This window comes from Lates calcarifer, linkage group LG12, assembly GCF_001640805.2.
Source record: "Lates calcarifer isolate ASB-BC8 linkage group LG12, TLL_Latcal_v3, whole genome shotgun sequence".
In the NCBI taxonomy this organism is placed as follows: domain Eukaryota; kingdom Metazoa; phylum Chordata; class Actinopteri; family Centropomidae; genus Lates; species Lates calcarifer.
In genome coordinates, this window is record NC_066844.1 from 25,794,498 (window position 1) to 25,817,244 (window position 22,747).

General features: G+C 41.9%; 1 protein-coding gene across 1 annotated transcript in view; it reads right to left on the minus strand.

The window, feature by feature from the left end:
* Nucleotides 1-2,842: 2,842 nt before the first annotated feature.
* poc1a (POC1 centriolar protein A) overlaps nucleotides 2,843-22,747 on the minus strand; it is a 33,738-nt gene continuing 13,833 nt past the window's right edge. Inside the window, 2 exon segments of the mRNA XM_018688179.2 lie at nucleotides 2,843-4,549; nucleotides 13,743-13,988. Of these exon segments, the coding sequence (XP_018543695.1) occupies nucleotides 4,439-4,549; nucleotides 13,743-13,988 (357 nt within the window). The 3' untranslated portion in view covers nucleotides 2,843-4,438.

Sequence of the window (22,747 nt, forward strand, 5' to 3'; positions counted from 1 at the left end):
AATGTTTTACATTATAAAAGTGTATTAATGTTTTATTGTTAGTGGGGTTAGGTGCTCTGTCTCTGCGATTTAACACTGAACTGTTGCAAACACTGCTTCAGAAGTGGGACATTATTAAGCTGCCTGCACATTAACCAGTATTTATTAGTTTGTTTAAGCTGTGTTCTGGTTCTGGATAAAATAATTCTACTTTTTTTTTTTAACATTAACGCACTGGAAAATTGGACAAAACCGACGTGGCTTCCTCTGATGCATTTGTTAGCTCATGTTCCTTTGAACACTCTTTAAAATGCACACCTATGCACCAACGTCTGACCTTGCAGTGACTCACTGGAAACTCTTGTACATCACAGCCTATAGTTTCCAAACGCCGGGGTTATTCTATGTTATTTTACAGCGGTTCCTCAAAACTGTTCTGTGTATTTTGTATCCACAGACCGCCTCTCGTTTGTTTCCTAGAACTACAGAAAGTACAAAAAGTACCTAAAAGCACTACCACCACACTGATGAGATGATCATTTAAGTGTTCTGGTCAGCAAAGGCAATTTATATCACAGACTAGTACATCGTGTAGTTCTAAGAATACACACTGGCAGTGGATGTTTTGGGAAAACTGCCTGTTTTTCAGCCACAGTGAAACTATGTACGGCAGCGCAGCCTCCACCTGCTGCAGCCGCTCTGCCGTCCGAGCGGCCGCGTATCATCTCGATAAATCTGTCAGAATACGACAAAATGTCTGAGGAAACAAAACGCCGAGAAGAGCGAGAGAGTACAAAGGCCTGACACACTGAACTACAGAAACACTACAACACACACACACACACACACACACACACAGGCAGGCAGTGGCAGCAACCACAGCACACCAGGAAAAACATATCCAGATGTTCTCCTCATAGGATTACCAACCCCCTCCCACACACACACACACACACACACACACTTGTGGGCCACACATGGGCTACATATTACAGAGGCTCGCTCTCCAACTTCTCTTTTCTTTTTTTTCTTTCTGATGCGCACACACACACACACACACACACACACACACAGACACACACATTTGTACAGTTATACTTGTGAGGACCTTCTCTGACCCAACCATCACCTGTAAATCTCTAACCCCAGCCGTCAGTGGGCTGCTCTGGGGGGAGTTTGTTGCTTCAGGTACCGGTGATTTTAGGATTTTAAAACAGGAGGTAAACGTCAGAATGTCACGTTACAGAATAATCTACGATGTGTGTTTGTGTCTGTTTAACTAGCCAGCACAGTGTCTTCACATCACGTTGCGACAAAAGTTGAGTCAGGTTCAACTTTTTTTCCCAGATGCCCTGTTGTGTCACCAGACTGGCCTCATTCAGATGAATGAGGAAGCTGAAGATAACCACAGCCAAACCTGAATGGGCTGAAAGAGCTGGAACAATCTGCCCCTTATTTCCTTGATTAACAGCTTTGCCTTTAAAATCCCAGCAAACTGTAAAAATGACGTCATATCGCACTGAAGTAAAAGTAGAAATACTGCACCAAAAGCAAAAGGTGAACAGCCCATTTTAGACTGATCTATATTATATTATTCAGTTTGAATTATTGATGCATTAATGTGTAAACATTACTAATGATGCTGCAGCTGGTAAAGCTGGTAAAACTTTACATACAGCGGGGTAACATAGACCATAACAATGCATCATAGTTAGTTGATTATATATAAATAAAGTGAAATGTACCTCAAAACTACACCTACATAGAATGTACTTAGTTACATCTAAACTCTGAACGGTGAAAACGGCTGACTGACTTTATAAAAACACTTCTCCCATGGACTAAAACTAAATCTGGTCCTCTGAAAGACAGACATACGAGAGCGTGCACACACACACACACACACACACACACACACAAACAGAGTCAAGCTTAGCAGTTATTGAACCCACTCTTTCAGCCCCTCCTCTCTGCTACAGCTCCTGGCAGGCCGTCTGGTTGAGGCCCATAGTAAAGGGAACCGTTTTCTCTGGCATGAGTGTCTAAGTGTGTGTGTGTGTGTGTGTGTGTGTGTGTGTGTGTGTCCACGGGCCCCAGACAGGAAGGAAGAGCGTGGGCCCGGCAGCACAGCTCCAGAATTCCGGTTTTGTTTTTCTTCTTTTTCCATCAGTGCGGAGCCTGAGCTGGGTCTTAAAGAAACAGTCATTAATATTTTTCCCCCCTTTTTAATGACGCCACACTGTTCCCTGAGAGCGACCGAGGCCTCCACAACAGGACTCAGTATGACTCCTTACTTCAGTATGTAAACATATTACCACTGTGTAAAATAAAAAAATAAAAGACACTCAAGTGAATGAGTCGTTCTTTTATGGTTTAACTGTTGAAGTCACAGCGTGCGTCTGAGCGCAGCCTCGGGCTCATTTTCATTGAAGCTTCTAAAAATAAAAGTACTGATCCAGCATCAGTGGTCAGGTTACGTAAATTACTCAGGGGGTGAAACATAAGGATTTTGGACACAAGCAGGGCCGGCGTGCTTAGCTGCCACCCCCACGCTTTTGTAATAAATCATCACTCAGAATCTGGCCGAGAAAGGGTTGAAAACCGCTCGCCGTCATCGACGGATGACGCGGCTCAGGTATCATCACCTTAACGTTTCTGCTGAGGACAATAAAGACAGGGAAGCCGTGATTTCTCGGGTTACTGCTCGGGTTCTGTGGACTGATCAGAGAGGAAGAGAAACGGTGACCTCATCGTTTTGGCAACGCTTCTGAAAATAAACTCTCTCTCACTCGATACGCAAACAAAGCTCCATGTTATGGAAGAGGAACCGGACTCGTTTTATCAACTAATTTCAAGTCAGAGATAAGAAACTGAAAACATTTATTAAAAAGGTACACAATAAGTTACTTTCAGCGTATAAAAGTTTCAGACACAGGATGTAAAGGGACGGAACAAGACGCTTATCTTTCAAACTGCAGTAATTACAACCAGGCGCTCTGCACTCACCGGGTAAAAAAACTCTAACTCAGAGCCAAAGCAAAAGCACCATTACTCTGAAGGAGACAGTGTGAGGATGACATTACCCTCAATATTTTCTTCACTGTCAACAAATCACATGAGAAGGCCAAAACCAACAATGTGTAAATCCGTCTCGGGACTTTCAGACTCACCTAACCTGTCTGCCGGTTTGTTCCTGGTCACAAATATATGGTTTCCTACATGTTCTCCTTCATAGAATAATATTCAAATCCCAAAACAGATGGACACTGCTTCTTCTTTACTCATAATAAAGCAAAGAGTGTGTTTGTTGGGGACTATTTTTTTTGTCCCTCGCACTAAAGACTGAGTTGTCACTGCAAACTGACAAACAAACTGTATTTAATGTGGATCGGTTTCATCACGGTCTAATAAGGTCAGTATCTGCACTAACGAGCAAGACAATATCTGTGGTAATGACTCAAAACAAACTTCAGTGCCTCTGTAACGTAGAGACGTGTCACCAAGGGCAGAGGTCTAACACAGAGGAGATAAACCAGGCTTCAGCTTCACTGTGACTCGTGATGAGGATGAATTAATTGTTGGTTTTGCTCTTTTGTTGACAGTAAGAAAAATACAGAACAAAAACAACAAGAAAACTGCACCAATTAAATCAAGTTCCTTCGTGTAAGACAAAATAAAGGCACTGTATTAACTCTGCAGTAACTGTTTGATTAATTTAAAACTGTCTGGACTTTTACTTATGATGGAAGAAGAACAAAAAAAAACAGTATCTGCAGGCGACAGATTGAATAAGGTCAAAACGAGCCTGATAATAAAAAAAAGGTTCCTATTTTAATGAGTTTTTCAATGAGCCTCTGTCTCCAATTTAAAATTAATGCATTGGTCTGAGTGCTGCTAAAACGACGGCTGTGCCCTGTGGACATTTTGTTTGTGTGCACGTTATACAGCGTATGTGCTTTTCAATTAAAAAGAGAGCATTTAACTGATGCTGTTCTGTGCCAGCCTGCACACACACAAACAGAAAAACAAACACGTGCGCGGTGCACAGGCGAGTATGAAAGTCTCCTGCATGTGTGTACACATTTGTACAGGCAGCCGTTGTGTATACACACACACACACACACACACACACACACAGAGTGACTGGTAGCAGCAGGTCCTTCGTCAGCAGAAAAAGCGACTGCGCTCTCAGCACAACTTCTCTAATATTCACCTCCTTCACTTCTGATCTCTCTTTGTAAAATAACCATCAGCAGTAAGGCTCAGGGTGCGTTTAAAGTCCAGTCAGGAAAATGGTTCAGGTCAAGTCCTTGTTGAATGTGTGAACGCGCAGCTGTGTGTGTAGGACCGAGCATTTTATTGCGATCTAACCACAGTGACGTGGGTTTGTGTTTCTGGTGTTGATGTGACCCCATTTCCCGTCACACCGCAGCTCAACCTGTTTTGCCAGCCGCCATCTTTAGGCCTCGTCTCGTCTCTGGAGGTGCAGGCCGATCTCCATCTGATTCTCCAGACACTCCTTGAGCTTGTCCTCTGTCAGCGTCAGCCGCTGCTCCAAGATCGACACCGTCTGGAGGAGGGAAAAGGAGGAGAGAGAGAGGACGATGGAGGAGAGGACCGAGACAAAAGGAGGGGAAGGAAGGAGATGGATGAGAGAGACGGAGCATGTTAGAGAGGGCTGTACAGCATCAGCCTGACAGTAATGACTATATAATGGCTGTGTTTGTGTGTGTGAAAGAGGCAGTTTGTGTGCGTTTGAGACAGATGTTGTGCGTGCAAGACAATCCAGCTGATTATCGTGGAGAGATCTGCTGCCTGAGCCGAAAACAGCAGAGTCTCTGTGTCTGGCACGCACTCTCTCTTGTTCTCTCTCTCGCACACGGTTGCATAAACACACTTACACACACAACAGAATACAAGAAAGTCGCTTTTCCGACACAGGACGGGGCGCGTGTGGGTAGTGAGATCACAGCGCGACATACTTTTCCTCTCAGCATCCTCCCAACAGCGACGGCGTTTGTTGTGTATCTGTGCTGGTACGTTTGAGCTCTGTGTGCCTGTTAATCAGGGGAGCCTCCAGGTGTGATCTTCACCTGGATGAACAGATCGCTGAGGAGAGAGAGTGGACTCCTCCAGGACGGAGCCTTTTATCATTTAAAACAAATCAGAGGATTCATGTCCAGATAAACTTGTTAAACGCTGTTAGCATGATGAGTCCACTGTTGTCTTTCCTGTTTGTCTCTGCTTTTGTTCCTTTTTGTCTGTTGTTGTTATTCCTGTTAATGCTGTTTCGCTTTTAACGTACGATCAGTCAAACTGATTCATGCCTTCAGGGACCAGGAGCACATTACTACAACGTCTCAGTCTGAACACTAGCTTCCAGTAATGGTTATAAAAAAGTTTTTTTGAATGCTGCTGCTTTGAGGCATCTTTTTGGAAAGTCTTGTGAAATATAAAAATGAGTCAGAGTTCCTTAGATGTTTAAGAACAAGTCAGGTAACAGTACTTGGAATCAAAACTAGGGTTGAATACCAGGAACTGAGATCCTGATGATGAGTCCTCCTGTTTTGCAATACAGAGTTTGCAACACACTGTAATGTTGTTATTAGCAGCCATTAAGCCTCCAGGAGGAGTTAGAGCTGTTACAAATATATTAATAAACTTATATCTGCTACATTACAGTGAGTTATAAACTATTTATTATGATTAAATGTTTATATATATTTATATAATTAGATGTCCTGCTGCAGGGTTGCAACTTAAAGTCCAAGACCAATCCTCCATTTTATAAAGATGTTCATGACACTCGTAGAGAACAACAAAAAAAGGATCAAACTATTCTCTCTGGTTGGTATCATCATACTTTTTTCACTGTATGTTCTTTTAAAGGTTGATCGTGTAAACAGTTTTATGATAAATGCACCTCATCAGTCACTTCCTAATTTAATTAAACCTTTTCTCGTATCTTTGATGAATCCATTTCTTCCATTGCCCTTTATTTTTCTTTTATTGAATTAAGTGTAACTGCGCCGTAGATGAATTCCTGTCCTCTTATTTGTATCTGTATTTAAAGCACTTTAAACGTCCTCAGATAAACTCGCCTTGGTTTATAATTATAATTATGCAGCCAACATGATAAACAGGGACATGGGTCTAAAGTGATGATTCACTGATGCGTCCTTGGCGTTTTGCTCCTCACAAACACATAAAACAAATTTTCTACTTTTAATTTACTACTCACTACGTAATAAAGGAATGTGAAAATGTCTTCATGAAGATGACAAACTGACTTCTGGGAAGTTGTATTAGACAACTCATTTTACAAAAAAAGTTGACAGTAATCTGAATGAGTCTTCTGGAAACACTAAAGTAGCAGCAGTTCCCTCTGCATCTCTGACATAATTGTTTACTGAGCTGATGTTGCCTGGTGACAAACACAGGGGCCTGTGCAGCTCTGGACAGCACTGCTTGGCAACAAAAATTTGGTTAAAGGCAGGAACAATCGAACAGTAAACACGTCAACCCCCTGATAGATGAGACTCTCCAGATCTGGGCTGGTGAGAGGAAGATATGTCAACGTGTCTCGACCTGTAATTTTATGTCTCTCCTTGTGCCAGCGAGGGTAATTTTGAAATTGCTAGAAAGCAGCGGAGAGATGAGTCACTCCTCGAGCATTCATCAAAATATAACCAGCTGTGTATTAGAGACATGTGGAGGACACGAAGAAACAAACCAGTTCCCTCAGACGGGGTCGACTCTCTCAAGCTTTCAGGTGTAAAACTGTTTCATTGAAAAATAATCTGATAATGGGTTAATTCATTAAAACGACACAGTGGGTAACTCAAAGCTATAATAGGATATGTACCTCTTATAATATGATCTTGATGGTACGCTTTCTCACCATCTCTGATTTCATTTCTGTTCCAGGAACGTCTCTCTCTCACCGTCCTTTAATGGTCACTTGATACAATCAGGACACTGCTTATAATCACATAATCTACTGAAAAAATCTTCGTCGCAAATATTCATTGTTCTTTTTCTTAAGATTACTTGATTAGCTAAGAAGATGAAAAATGAAACTTCACTTTCTTCAGTATTATTCTGCCCTTGCTCTGCAGAATCTCTAAAGACCTATTTGTTTGATGAGACGACGACCAAAGCATGTGTTTATGTCGTCGTGGAAAAGATGAAGTACAAACAGAGACGTAAAAGAGTTAAAAGCAACAAAATCAGAGGACGTACAAACACTCAAACTCCACTGCAGCCTCGTGAATGTGTCTGAAATCAACGGTCACAGGCCAGAATGCCACTGGACAAACCTACAGCCAATCAGAGCAATGAAACGTGTGACGCAGCGCTGAGCGACAACTCGCCAAACACTGTTAGTGCAGTTGTTTATTCTTCTTTTAGAGAAGATCTTCTGTTCAGTTCATTTGTTAATGTCACATCAGAGGCTGCCATCTTGGCTGTTAATGAAAAACATGGACTCGCTGACTGGTCTGGTTTCCAGGCTGATTAACTGTCAGTGGTTATTCTAACCAAATTATCTTATCATAAACAGACTGACACTCTTTTTCCCCTCACTCTCAATCATTCAGTTTCATTTTGACATTTACAGTTCAGCTTCACCAAAAACACTAAACCAGTCGATCCACTTTTCTAACTTACTGAGTCTTTCCTTCATCACTCTGGGGTCAGGGTTTACTATAAAATGTTTACACACTGCTGTCCTCCAAATGTCAGTGGCATTTGAGCAAACAGAAACCAGAAGTTGTTCTTTCACTTCAGCTCTTGATAGATTATCAAAAACAATCATGTAAACTCAGGTTTCCTGGGAAATGACTGCAAAGCATTTAAACACTGCAGAGGATCTTGATCTGATCATTCAACCTCATCGTTCTTCATCATTTCCAACACGTAATCACAAAGGAACTGACAAAGATGGCCGAATCTCTCCGATAATCTCACAGCCCAACATACGCATCGCACGCCAACGAGTTCAACAGCGTGTGGGCGCGTGGTGTTTTCTTTTGGGTCATCAGGCTCGATAGCATCTCCTGCTATTTCATGCATCATGTGAGAGAAAGGGTTTATATTTCCTCTTTCTCTCCTCCTCTCTGCCTGTCTCTGTTTTCTAGATCAATACTCCCCTGTTTATCTTACCAACCTGATATGGCTACCCAGTCCTCAGCTCAGCCAGCCACTGCTGCTGCTGTGTGTGTGTGTGATCCTGCACGTGTCCCCAGGCAGCAGCAATATTATACGGGCCTATAGTTTTCATCTGGAGTAGAAACCAAATCTTTATGCTGCTAAAAATAGAGCGAGCTGTTTTTCTTTTCTCTCCAGAACACATTATACTCTCCATCGCCCTGAGCGTTACTGTCCTCATAGCTTTGGTATGATCCACGCTACAATGGTCTGAAAGTCAAAGGAAGACGAGCTGGTGCTGGTGAGAGGCGGCAGCGTCAGTTCTTCTCTCTGGATCAAGCTAACTGATGTGAGCTCCATCATCATCTGATGAACACCGTGGAGCTGATGATTTACTATGAAAAAAAAAAAACAACTCACGTACAAACATCAATTATATTAGTAGGTAGCTGTAAAGCAGAGGAGGCCTGAGGCTAATGTTAGCCTGTTAGCATAGCATTAGCAAGTACGGGCTGAAATGAATGAGTGAAGGCATCACTAAGACATGAGGTGACTCTAAACATTTTCCACTATAAGTTTTTTTTTAAATGATGATGATACATTATTATGACATTGTTTTATTTATTTATATAAACACTCAACAAAAACAAACATTTTTGTAAAAATTTGTTTTTTAAAGAACTGATGTCAGAGTTTGCACTGAATGAAAAATAAACTTGTCAGTTGCTGCAAACTATGGTGGGACTGAAGCTAAAAATCATCTTTATTATCAGTTCATCTGGCCATTATTTCCACAGTTAACTGATAAAACGTTTGGTCTATAAAACCTCAGAATAAACTTCTTGTTTTGAACGACTAACAGTCCAGAAGCTAAAGACATTCAGTTTATATTCATAAAAAACAGAACAAGTTACAAATGTTGTGTATTAATTTTCTGTTGACTGCGGTTTCTTTCTGCTCATCAGTCGACATAAACACTGATACCAATATTATTAAAATATGCAGATACTGGCCTACATACAGACCCAGCCTCTGTTCTGCATATTTTTAACGAGTCATTAACAGATTTTAAAATTTACAGTATTTACAGTAAGATACATCTTAACGCATGTTGCAGGATTATTGTCACTTCTTTCTTTGTTTCACTACAGCTCAGAGAAAAAGTAAATCAACTGGCCTGGGAGCCATTTTAAGAGAAAGGGTTTCATTCTCCCACAGCGCGACTATAAACACACTGATCAGAGAGCTCTTCAAGTTTCTTAAAATCTGAAACTCTGTGGTGAAAATTTCACAATTCTTCAAAGAGCGTTCGGTTAGTGAGCAGTTTAGTGGTTTGTAAAAATCAAGAACTTGCACTTTAATCACAGAAACTGGTGAAAGAATTTCTAAGAAACAGCTGTGAGGAAACGTGGTGAAAGATGTTTCTTTCTCTTTCTCCTAATGTTCCTTGTAACTCCACTTGCAGCTGAACTGTGGTTGGATACTCTGGTAGTTTGGGGGAATTACAGCGCGAGGCAAATGCTGATTCAATACAACACTTGCTGTTACAGTTTCTTCAAAATTCATTAAATCTTCTTTAGTAAACTAATGTTTAACGGGCTATTGAGGAGGAGAGGGAGCTGCTGCACTTGAATTAGTAAATGAAACTGAGCGATTGTTCATTCAGGATTCTTCGTAATTAAGAGGGAGAGTGTGAAAGAAGAGGACTGCAGCTCAGTGCGAGAGGACGTGTAAGAGTGATGAATTATAAGACAGAGGGAGATGGAAAAGAGAGAGGGGAGGGAGGGGAGACAAGTGAAAAGCAGCTAACACAGCAAACTGTGGCTTTGGAAGATTCAGTCTAATGTTGAATAATTCATCATCTTCCCTCTCAGTCTCCTCGTCTATTAGAGTTACAAAGAGCTGTAATAGTGAAAAATAATGCTGCGGAATAGACTTATAAAAGGGAGCAGGAATATAGCGCAGAAATAAATAATGTTGCTTAGTCAGCCTGATCTCCAGAGGATGGGCGGCAGTAATTTAAGCCTCCATATTAACCAGAGCTGAAGAGAAATTAGAACGAGGGTGTTAGCTCGTTTCTCGTTTAAAAAAACGAGCACCTTTTGTAGGATAGAGACGTTTTATGTCGTCTGTATTTTTAGGAAATAACAGGTATCATGGGTTCACTTTGCCTCTATCAGGCACGTCGCCAAATATTTCACTCTATTTTAAGCAAATTAGACTTTGGGGTTTGAGAGAGGCCTCGGCAATAAGCAGCTGATTTTGTGCTTCACTGACAGTTTCCTGAGCATTATAGTCTATTACATAACTATTTTAAGTTCCAGTGGTCTGATGGAGTTGTTACATCTGTGCCTCAACATAATGCAGATCATATCTAACTACTGGAGGTCTGAACTACACTGTGTATAAAGCAGCAGATCAGGTGGTGATGAATGTGTCATGGCCTGTTCTCAGTGTGCTACCTGCTGCATTATCTCTCAACGTTAGCCTGAGATTCCTCAGTCTCACGTCTCATTCATTAGCTCAGAGGGAATCTCAAGGTTTCCTTTGAACTCACTGATAAAATGTACACACACACTGTCATTTCATCTCTTTATTTGTAGTGTTTTTCTCTTGTAATTAGACTTTCTGCCTCGCTTTTTTATGTCTCATATTTTCAGGCCTGATTTTTTCAACAACCAGCGCAACAGACACTCGACGGTTTGGTATTTTCCTGATCTTGAAGCTCACTTTGCCCGTCTGCGTGGTGTTTTGATGCCAAACGCAGCGCACACTAACTGTGCGACCAGGTGGGAGGAGAGGCCCAAACAGGTGGCAGATACGATGTGACAGTTTAGTAGAATTAAAATTGCACCAGATTAATGCGATCGTATAAACTGCCTCACCACACAATTTTTTAATTATTTCCTTCTATCATCATTGTACTAATTAACTGTTTAAAAAAAAAAAATCCCCGCACCATCTGTCTCCGTCTGCAGCTTTGTTGGTGCTGTCTGGTCACATCGCGCCGCTCTCTCTGCCATTTCCTGGGAAAAAAGATTCTTTGGTTGTTGAGCTGTTGTCGTCACGAGTTACTGTGATCGGTGCAGATGTTTTGGTGCGATGAGAACGACGATGTGACTGGATTTATGATCATTTTGCACATAAGAGAACTAAAACAGCAGGTGCGCCTGTACCTGCCCACACAGTCTGTGCGTCCAAGACCTCCTGCTTTACACTCGTCACTGCGCTTGTGTGATTAAAATAGCGCTTTATATTTGAAGGTTTTTAACATCAGTTGTTTATTGAGTCTCTTTGGTACAACAGCTCGGCCTGATACACGACGGGCCTCACAACTGGGAGTCATCGAGGCGAGAACAACAGTTTTCCACGACAACCTTTAAGTTGCTGAAAGTGTGAGGAATCTGCATTCATATAATTCATAAAGAAAACTTCAGTTCATCCATGTTTCTATCACTGAGGAATGAAACCTAATAAAAAAAGACCTGACGGATAAAACCAGATGCAGACGGTCCATCTGGGATCAGGACTCGGATTCAGTGGGCTTGAAAGGGAGAAGCTGGCACCACCACCCTGGGAGGGGTTAGCAGGCTGCCTGGCTGCCCAGGGCCGATATTAAACGCTCCCACATGCTGGACTTGATCAAGAAAGGAAGAAGGAAAAAAGCCAGAGAGAAACCTCTGACTGAGACACACAAGAAGTGTCTCTGCAGCGTCTCTGCAAGGTCATTAAGCATTTACTCTTACTATCAGTGAGTGAGGCAGAGTGCTGCCAGCTCTCATGTATGAATGATGCATTCTCCTTAGGGCACATTCTCAACCTCCAGATAAAACCCTGCACCACGCACAAATACCAGCCCTCCTCCCTCCTCCTCACCTCACTCCTCATCTCTTCTTTTCTTCCCTTTTCATACCTCTGACCAACTCCTGCACTAATGTGGTATTCACACAGGTTTTGAATGAACATACAGCGCACTAATTCAAACATGCACAGATCCTCGGTTCAGTACAGTAACAAAGAAGCTGCTGGTATTTGGTGAAAGCTGGATCGTAGATGTTGCCCTAAGATTAAACATCTGAGAGCGGTTTCTGGCAGAACATCACACATCTGGTGATTCATTATTTGGTGATTCTTTTAACAAGCTCAAACTAAACACTTGGATGAAATGCGCGGCAATTACATGATAATTGTAAATAATGTAAATAAACTATTTTAATTAAACCCTCCCCCGGCTGGTTGAAAAATCTGGATTGGCATTAAAAATAAAAAGTTAATGAGATTATACCAGGAATGCACCAAGTATAAAACAAACGGGCAATTCTTTCCAGTGTCTGACACAGCTGCACATGTGTCACAACAAAAACCTTCCATGGAAATAAGGAGATTATGGCTTTTAATCATCTGCAGAATATGTTGAGTTCAATTTACAGCATCCTAACACAGAGAGGAAACTAACAGAGCAGATACAGACTCTGAATAAACTGGAGGTAGGTGTTAGGAACACCTTTACACGGAGCTGTAATTGTTTCAGATCATTTAATTCCAGACTGGAGAGCTCGTTCAGCTAAAGACCTGAGCAATTTCCCTTTTACACTTGGTTTGCCAACAGTGGAGCCTCAACAGGTTCATCCATATCCATCACTGATCACATCTATTAAGCTAAACAGACATAAAAAAACGACATAAAGCGATAAGAAGCAGACCGTCGGGTCTTTACTGGTCGCTGTTCTTCTCTGTTTTCGTTAACAGGCCTATTTTTAGTCCTGCAGGCTCTGGTTTGCTCTGGCTTCAAACTGTGTCTGGCCTCCACCAGACACGAGAGCACTCACACTGAGAGCAGAGCCTAACCAAACACAGCCAGCACGGTGTGTGTGTGTGTATAGTGTGTGTGTATATTTTGACATACATGTTGGATAAAGACAACAACAGTCTTTCCGTCTGTTGTGTAGGAAGTTCATAATTAAGATTAGAAGATTAGAACGAGAGTAAGAAAATAAATAACATGTAAACTGTGAATCACATGACATTAATGTAGTTGGCATGTATGCATATTATTTCAGGTTAGATGATTTAGTAAGAAAATAATTTCTGTTATGTTGTGATAACTCAAAGCACCTTAAGGACCTCATTACACACGTCCAATAAAATTAGTCTGAGTAGTAAATGAATGAATGACTGAGGAAATGTTTGTGTCAGTGCAGTTTAGTGTTAGCGCTGACAGTTCGCTGCTGCACTGGGGTGTGTGGGTGTGTGTGTGTTACAAAGATGGACTTTCATGCAGAAAGTTGAATTTTTCCCTCAGTGTTTCATCCCTGGTACAAACAGCATTAACATGTTTTCACTGCGACACAGCTGCATATCTACAGACCTCAGTACGGACAGTATCAAGGATTCCCTCCTGGTTGCTGATGAAATAATGAAATGTAATGAGTGTCCGTCTGATGCAGCACCAAACAGGGAAAAGCTTGTTTTTCCAGTCGGTGCTGCTGAAACCATCTCTGGCCCACAGGTTGAAAAGTAAAGGAAGCTTTTGTTCTGAACGGTGTGAGTGGGCGCCACAGCTAAAGTACAGGGCATGCTGTTAGTCATCAAAGACTGGCACATCTTCTGCTCACCTGAGTGAGAATATCCAGTTGACCTATGATGTGTTCCAGGGTGCCGGCGAGACCAGGGGGCACCCCTCCATCTGAGGCCCGGTGCTGCGCCTCGACGTCCTGCGGTAAACCCCGGGTCTGCGTCTGATGGGTGGAGGAGGAGCCGGTGCTGGGGTTCCTGTAGCTGAGGGACTGAGTCGCTCTGCTGCCGCTGCCGCTCTGAGTGTGGGAGTCCTGTCTGTTAAAATGTTCTGACGGGTCAGAGGTCTGAAAACAGAGAGGAAGGAAGGTGAGGAGCTGGTGTGTTTCACATATAATATGATACTGATGCAAGAACTGAGTCATCAACATCAACAGAGAGTTGTGTGCAAACGTCTGACCCCCTCTGGGAGAATCACACATTTTGTAGTAAATACGACCCCTGCAGCAAACGGACGTTAGAATGAGCCTGTCCTTAAGTGGTAACGCCCTGTCTTGTTTTATTTCATGAACTTATAAAACACGCCACTACTAAGTCAGTATTTAGTTTTTTCCAGTTGGAAATATTCTGCTTGGGAAACATGATGCGGACAGAGGGAAGAGTGGATTCCACAAAATACGAGCGACTTCTGGATGCAAATGTCCTGCAGAAGGACGAGCAAATGATCCACAACAGACCTCGAAATCTACCTCAAGAAACACGAGCTGAAAACCCTCACATCCGTCTGACCAGAACGATGCGCTGTGTGCAAAACAATCTGAAACTATCTCAGAACTTGAAGTGGCGTGCAGGAAGAGAGGGTGAAAACTGACAGATCAAGAACAGAAAGATTAAAGCACAGGACTTTGCAGAGTGTCCAGACTTTTATAGACAGTTATACAGCGTCGTGCTCCTCTCAGGGATACTGAAATCTGCAACTATAAACTCCTGAAACAGTGAATCAACATTTTTATTTGTTTAATCCTTAAATCAGATGAAGACCTTCAAAAAAAAGCTCTAAAGTGCTAAATTAGATCAGTGAACTGCACACTGGCTTCATGAAGGGTCATCCTAATAATACAATGTCGTGATAATAGTTTTAATATCAGACAGAGACTTAGTCAGCTCGTAATATATTTATCACCAACAATCTTTTTTATTTTACTCAGAGATTCATCAGTGTGTGTGCTACCACAAACATCTGTGACTCAAATGTTTTCCTGGCTGCAGCGATGTTCATCTCACAGTTACCAACAAACTTCAAAGTTTGATGCATTCTGTCAAATCCCAGTCTAGTTCTGGTGACGCATTAATTTGGTTTTTAGAAGGTTTTGACTTGACCAATAAAATTTTAACAATAAATACTCATCGTTAAGTTTCTTAAAAAACAGAAAACAGGCCTGGTTTGAACTGATTCGCTTCACTTTTCATTTTCTTTCCATCAATAAATTGATCGACTTTCACTTTAATCTTATTTTGCCAAAGAATTTTAGAACTCAAAACGCAGCCGGAAAGTGGAAACTAATCTTCGCTTGAATGAATTTTGTTTCAGGAGAGGAGACACTGACTCTCACACACAGACCGCCGCTCAGTCTGCCTGTGTTGTGATTAATTCAATGAGACATAAACACATGAAGGTCAGCGACCACATCTCTCCATCACCATGTCTATGTGACTAAAAACTGTGTGCACACATCTATAGGTTTCTTCATCTCTGCAGACCTCTGTCTGGTTGTGAAGAGGTCTGTGTGTGTGTGTGTGTGTGTGTCCTCTGCATCTCAGCGAGGGAGTCAACAACTGTTTTACTCATCACCACACAACAGGAAATCTCTTCACACTCAGCTAAACATGTTCAAGACTGCAGTGTCAAACTGAGCTGCTCCTAAATGAAGCCAGATGAGCGGAGCTGTCAGCTGTCGCCCGGCTCAGACAGAGGTAACACACACTGCCACAATAAAAGGAGGCAGTGGTCCCCTGCAGTCATGTATGATACGCTGTGACACGTTCCTTGATCGGCCGTGTTACATTTCTCTGTAATGCTTTGTCATTTCTGACAAAATAGAACGATAATAAACAGAGCAAACGTTTCACGGAGAGGCATTTCACTAAATGTGACATCCACTGACTGAAAACATATTAACATAAAACTGTAGCCGTTGGATATTGCATGCAAGCGACAAAGACTAAAACAATATCAAAGAGGTCGGCTGTGGGAAGGCCAGCTCTGCGAGGAAGTGTAATATGTGAAAATGAGATCCCAGGGCCAGAATCAATTGGATGCTGGGGAAGAAAATAGCAGAAGAGGAACTCGGTGCCCTTTAAGATGCTGCCGCCAACTTCCAGTTGGTTCAGCACTCAGAATGATCTCAGCGCACTACATGGTGGGTGCCAACGAGCAAACAGAGTTATTGCTAATGAAGAGGAAAATAAACCGTCCAGTCACTCTGTGTGTTTTTGGTCAACATCAAAATGTACCTGTGACATTGTGGTTTGTGCAGCACAGCTGTGTTACCAAGATCCCAGTGTTTCCTGGGAATTCTCTCTGAATTTTTAGCACATGTGCTCGTGTGTGTGTGTGTGTGTGTGTATTCTGAAGGATAAGGCATGTACTGAAAAAGACACCTTCAGTATTATAACTGGACCAACGTCTCATCGTCTTTGTTTCAACATTTTAGCTTTGTGAGAAAATATCTTTTAGATTAGGTGAACAAAGAGCAGAGCAATCTTTAAATAAAAACTATACAAGTGCATTAATTACACATAATTTAGAGCTGTAGGGATGACTGCAAAGTATTTTAACCCCGCGGTCATTTTGCTCTGAACAATGTATGAACTACATCACAAATAATCATGAATTGTGCAGAAACTCCAGGTGAACCGCTCTACACTGTGGTTAACTTGTGAACCTGATAAAAAACAGAAAGCAGAGTATGTGTGGATTTTCTTTGCCTCTGTAATTTACCGTTCTGATCCTCTGTACAAAGACAGGAGAGGGAGGAAAAGACAGAGAGAGAGGGAGAGACAATAGAGCAGTTCTGCTGAGCCTACAAGCTCCAACCAAGACTGGATTAACTCTTGTTGAGAGTACGACTCATAGCTTTGTTATTAAAACAGCTGCTTAAACACACACAGACACACACACATCCTCACACGGACAAGCAGAGGCAGACTACATATGTGCAACCATGTATGCACATAATCACACACACAGGGTTTTGCCTCAGTAAATCCAACAGCCTGCCTGCGTTTCTGTGAAACGAGTTGTTTCTTCTTCTGCGCTCATAAAATTAGATTAAAACACATCATTTGTCAGCGAGTTATTTTCATTGTATGCTTAACAATCAAAACTGAGCGATGCTTTCATCGCTACGCTGTTTGTCTTTCAGGTTCGTCATGAAAAAGTTTGTAGTGGTCACTTGCAATTAAGCAGTAAAGTGGTTTATACGTCGTACCACTGTGCCTTATTACAGAGCATCCTTTGTTATGAAACATGTACATAGTGATGTTGATGTTATATATACGGCAGATTGCACTGCAAACTCAATGCATCTTACATGGGGCGAGGGAAAACCCTGATACGCAGGAGTGTGCACACACGCTCACGCAAACACAGCACACACAGTAACCACCCTCTTAATGAATCACCTGGAGTGGAAAAACCAACAGTGGAAAATTTCCTGAGGCCCAAATTAAACTCTTAGTCTGACACAGCCAGCCATCAATACACCCTGCAAGCTGCATGCAAAACCATTCATCTTGCTGCACACACACTCACAGATGCACACAGAGTCGGTCCTCAGCTTGAAATTTTCTGAGAATTAAGCGGTGAAACGGGCACACGTGTAAAACTGAAGTTTCTTCTTTCTGCTTCAGCGGCTGGTTCCTGCATCGTGTTCGGTCTCAGCAGGATGAGAAGGTGATTGGAAATTCACCTCAAACACACTCCTTAAAAATAATTATGAATATTAAGGCGATATGATTAATCTGAGCTGAGGACACTGGATCCTTCAGTGCTGTAACTCAGTGCAGAGGCAGCAGAGTGATGCAGTGATGGTTGAAAGGGCCAAGTTCAACCTCATGTAACAGCAAACCATCTGCCAAGCTCACATTTACCTGAATCCATCCTGAAACTCCTCCAGCTCCAGAGGTGCTTGTTGTGTATTTGACCCTGTACAACTTCTTCACGTTCAGCTGGGTTTTATGTGTGAACTGCAGCAGCAACTGTAAGAGTTTCCAGTTGAGAAAAAGTGCAAGTCATGCCGATTACTCATGTTGTTCTCTGCATTCAGCTGCTCTAGATTAAGGACTACAGATCTTTCTAAAGATTTCTAAAGATAGACAGCTGTCAAACACAGGTGTAACTAATGACATTAATGATGGCTGCATTTCATGCTGCTTAATGTAAACAACATTATTAAAGTTATTAGTTACACCTCTGCTCTGACTTACAGGATGTTTTCTTTGACATCTCTATTTGAAAGAGAGCAACTAGAACAAATACATTTATATTGTGAATAAAATCTGCACAAATATTTTCTGCTTGAATTTTAAAGTTGCTGCTTGCTAACATGAGGTCTCTGCCCCACCTTCACTCCTCTGTTGCTGCTTTAAAAATACACTGGAAGAGAGGCGTCGTTATGAGAAGTTCAAACAGCGATAGTAGGATGATACAGAGGTGAGGTTTAATATGAATTACTGCGGAATTGGAGTTCTGTCTTTCTGTAGCATCAGTGGAAACATTTTAATGTAATGTCAGTTAACTTAACCACAGGAAGGAGACAAATACTGTAAGAAACAACAACAGGGACTCAGCAGTACAATGGGTGTTGACGCCAGCTGTTGCTGTTCAACAGGAGCAGGACTTTAAATTGTCTGTTAGAGCGTAATGTCTGTGTTTTACTTTAAATCCATGCCTATCACCCAGCCCCGCCTTCTCCTTTACATCGCACAGATGGTAAAGCTGGTCATATAGATCTCGTTGCTCTGTCACAGAGGAAGTCGTTTTCTGTCGTTTGTTGTGTAAAAAGAAACGTCCAAGCCAGCGAGCGACGCCAGAGGTGAGTGTTTCCATGTCCGAGTCCGCATCTAGTGTCTGAGAAGGATGTAGACAACTCATTTCACCAACTGTCGACATCTCCAATAATCAGAGGAGCAAACACTTTATGACAAACTGCTCGTGATGCTTTTTTGATGAATGAAGTCTGTGACGTGACTCAGCTCGGGACTACAGCAGTGATCGGGGTATTTCTACAGTCTCCAGGGGGGACATGGAAAGAACATATTACACATATTAAGCTAACTCATAAAACTAAACAGTGTTCAGGCGTTAGTGAGTTAGAGCGTGAAAACTAGTTAACAAGAAGCAGGTGAGTTTAAATAATCAGAGTTGTTGAAGTAGATGACTAAAAGACCTGGATGAATTATTAAAATATTAACGCATCCTCTATTCTCTCTCCTCGTGTATATTATTAATAGTTAAATAAATTCTGACTACACACATATTTGGAACATGACTGGTGGTAGTGACCACAGACTCCCAGAATCAGTCATTTTCCACTCTTTCATCACTCTTTCTAACCCCTTCTCTTTCATTTCTCTCTCCTTGCCGGTCTTTTGTCTGCCCCCTAGTTTCTGTGAATTTCCCGTCTCTTTCAGTGAGTCTCTTCAGTCTAACGACGATGAACAGGTGTCTGTTAATGGCTTTCTCATTTTTTCATTATTCTCTTGCTTCTGCCTCCCATCTTTTTTCCTGTGTGTGTGTGCGTGCTCGTGTTTTCTAGCTCGCTCACGTGCTCACCCTGTTTTCCCACTTTCCCTACCTTTCACTCTCCCTCTTCCTCGCTGATGCTCTCTCGCTCCACTAGACCATTAGGCTCTCTTTAACTCCACTGCTATCTTGTCACATCCCTCCCTCGCTCGCTCTCTAACCCCCATTGTCAAATGCATTCAGCTCCCGCTGTCAGAAAAATGCTACCTGCCTTTCCATACCAGCACCTTAAAGATGCACATGCAACGCTCTGACGTCTTAAACTCATCCCATACATGCTCGTTCAGTTTGTCTCACTGCTTCTGCTGTTGTTGAGTCTTAATTAAGAAGAGTGCAGGTAAAGTTCAGCCTATTAGCTCCTGTAAACGATTAAAATAAAGATAGAAGTTCATGCAGCCACTGCAGCCTCCGAACCCCCTCCCCACTCTCTGATCCACATCCTGAAGCTGAGCTGAGCGGTGCAGTGGTGTGTGTGTTGTGTGTGTGTGTGTGTGGTGTGTGTGTGTGTGTTGAGCTGTGAAGGGGAGGCCTGCTGTGAGTGTGCGGCTCGTCTGTCTGCACACGTGAGTGGGAGAAAGACCCAGATGTGAAGCTAGAGACAGGAAGGGAGGAGGGTGGTGGGGTGGATGGAGGGATTAGGGCGGATGTGATCAGAGAGAGCTGATCTGCCTGTCAGCAATGGGTGGCACTCACACTCACACACACACACACACACACACACACGATGCATCTATTCTCACACACTGAAACGGCGGCAAATAGAGGTTTGTTTCTCTCCATCTTTAAGCTGGAGAGACGTCATTTTAAAGCAGAGTTATTGTGTTTAACGGAGTGTCGCATCCAAGCACATTAAAGGATCAGCTCATCAAATTAGCTGCTTATGAATGAGGGCAGTGGACGTGAGTGGCCTTTGCCTCCATATGAATAAACACAGCATCACTGTCTCATTGGCCAATTTCTTCCTGGTGAAATGAACTGCAGCCAAAGGCGTTTGTTGTGTAACGCTGGATGTTCGGGATGGTTTTAACACCTAGGTCACATTACACTGTTTAAACACAGACCACAGAGCCTCTGAGCCTCAGGCAACAATTATCTCATGAGGGGGTTTTCTGCCCCGATCATACGCTTCATTGGCATCTACCACTGTATGACCTGGAAAAAAGGTCGAGGTAAAACACTGATTATTTCACAAGCGTATAAATACAACATGTCCCTTGAGTCCTAGCCACAGTGGCGCTGTCAAAGCCTCATGGGAGCTGTAGTTGTTGAATACTGTTCTGGACAAATGAGGAAAGAAGAAGTGGTAAAACCAGGTATTTGGCTCCGTTTACATCACGTAGTGCATGAATAAAGCTTATTATCAACATGCATGTTATACAATATACACCAGTCTAATATTGTGTAGTTCCTCTCATGCTATCAGAACAGCTCTGACCCGTCGGGCGCAGACACAGGACCTCTGGAGGCGTCCTGTGGTTTGCACATATTTGAATATTTGCATATATGCATATTCCAGCGCTGCTAATAAGTCAAGCACTGCATAGTTTTTCATATTTTACTGTTTGCTTAGACATTTCATTGGAGGTGCAGTTACTGATGTTTCCCCTCTTTGCTTTTGTGCAAACTATTTCCTGGGTTTCTGCAGACTTACCAAGACTTTTTAAGACCTTTTAAATAGAATGCAATTTAATACTATTTCTTAGCCGTACCAGCTCTAGTATAAAGGTATGAAAACCAAGACAATATGGCTCAGTATTATTCATTATTATTATCACATTCTTTCAGCAGTTCATGCAGAGCAATGATTTCAGCCATTTTGTTTGCTATTTCAGAAAGTACCTCTTGTGTTTGGTTTGCTTAGTTTAGACAAACTTTCAGTTTCTAATAATAAGATTACAGGTCTGTGAGGTTTCTGATATAAAGTGTAACCTTGAGGGTAAACAGGCTGATAATATTCACCTCTGTGCAGCTCTTTAATTAGACTTCAGTCTGGTTTTTGGTTGTGTGAGAGGCAGTGGTGCTCCACAACTCCTTTCATAGTTGCTTTCAGCCAAAGAACATCCTGTTTACTATATTCTGCCTCTCTGAAAATGAGTCAATTTATAAAAGCACATTAGATCCACTTTTCCCATATTAGAGTACCTCTCTCTGTTTTTTCTCTCCCTGTAAACTCATAAAGCCTTTGAATGCTCTTTCCATGAGAGAGGAAAATGAACACATTTATGTGAGCCGGTAACATTTTTCTCTCTCTGCTCTCTCTCAGGCGACACGTGTGTGAGACCAGCAGCAGTTTATGAGAGATGAAAGGGCCTGTATTAATAATAAATTATGAATAGATAAATTATACATGAAAAGGAAAATCTAGGAAGCTGGCACTTCCAGGTGCAGCTGCCACCATTATTTCAACTGTAACAACAGGCAGATAACAATTCATAAAAGAGGATGAAAGAAATGTCAACAGGAACTAGCTTAGGTTAATGAGGTTGGTGTGTGTGTGTGTTCATACAATCTAACTGTCAATAAATACTGAATTATTAAAACACTACTCTAGTAGCAGTCAAAATATTTATTAGATGAGAGCAGAAAGATAATAACTAACTTGTTTAATCACATACAGCAGCAGGATCTATTATTGCTGTTTCAATCATTTTAAATGTATTTTTATGACACTGATGTTTCAGTTAAAGCTCAGTGATCTGTTTGGATTCGATCCCACTGAATAAGACGCTTTCACGCGAACAGCAACGTTAGAAACAAAGGCCAAAACACTGAAAGCTGCAGCTCCACCAGGTCTGATTCACTCACAGAAATAAATGAACTTCAGTTGGATATAGAGTTGGAGCTGAAAACCTCATTTACACATGCATTCATAATTTTTCTGCATTATGCATTCATAACTCTGTGGAATCTTCTCAGCCATTAAACTACTTTGCATTAGTTTATCCACGTGTTTAAATTTTCATCTACGGCTCAAAAAGCTGCTGCAGCTACAATATTTCACTGACCATCAAGATTACGTCATTGTGAAATTACAGCTGATGGTGTAATAAACATCACACAGCACACGATACTATAATCCCATGTTTAACTTTCATAGTGAACACAGGATCAACAAAACAAACCAGGGGTAGCCTGAGTAAATTAAACAGAAAATATCCGGAAAGTATCCATCAACAAGACGTTTTCATGTCAGGTTCAGCAAAACTTAATTTCCTTAAAAGGAATAAACGGCTCTGCCAGTGGAGTGAGACGATTTCACTTGGTCTTTTTCACCTGTAGAACAGCTTTCACTGTTTATTC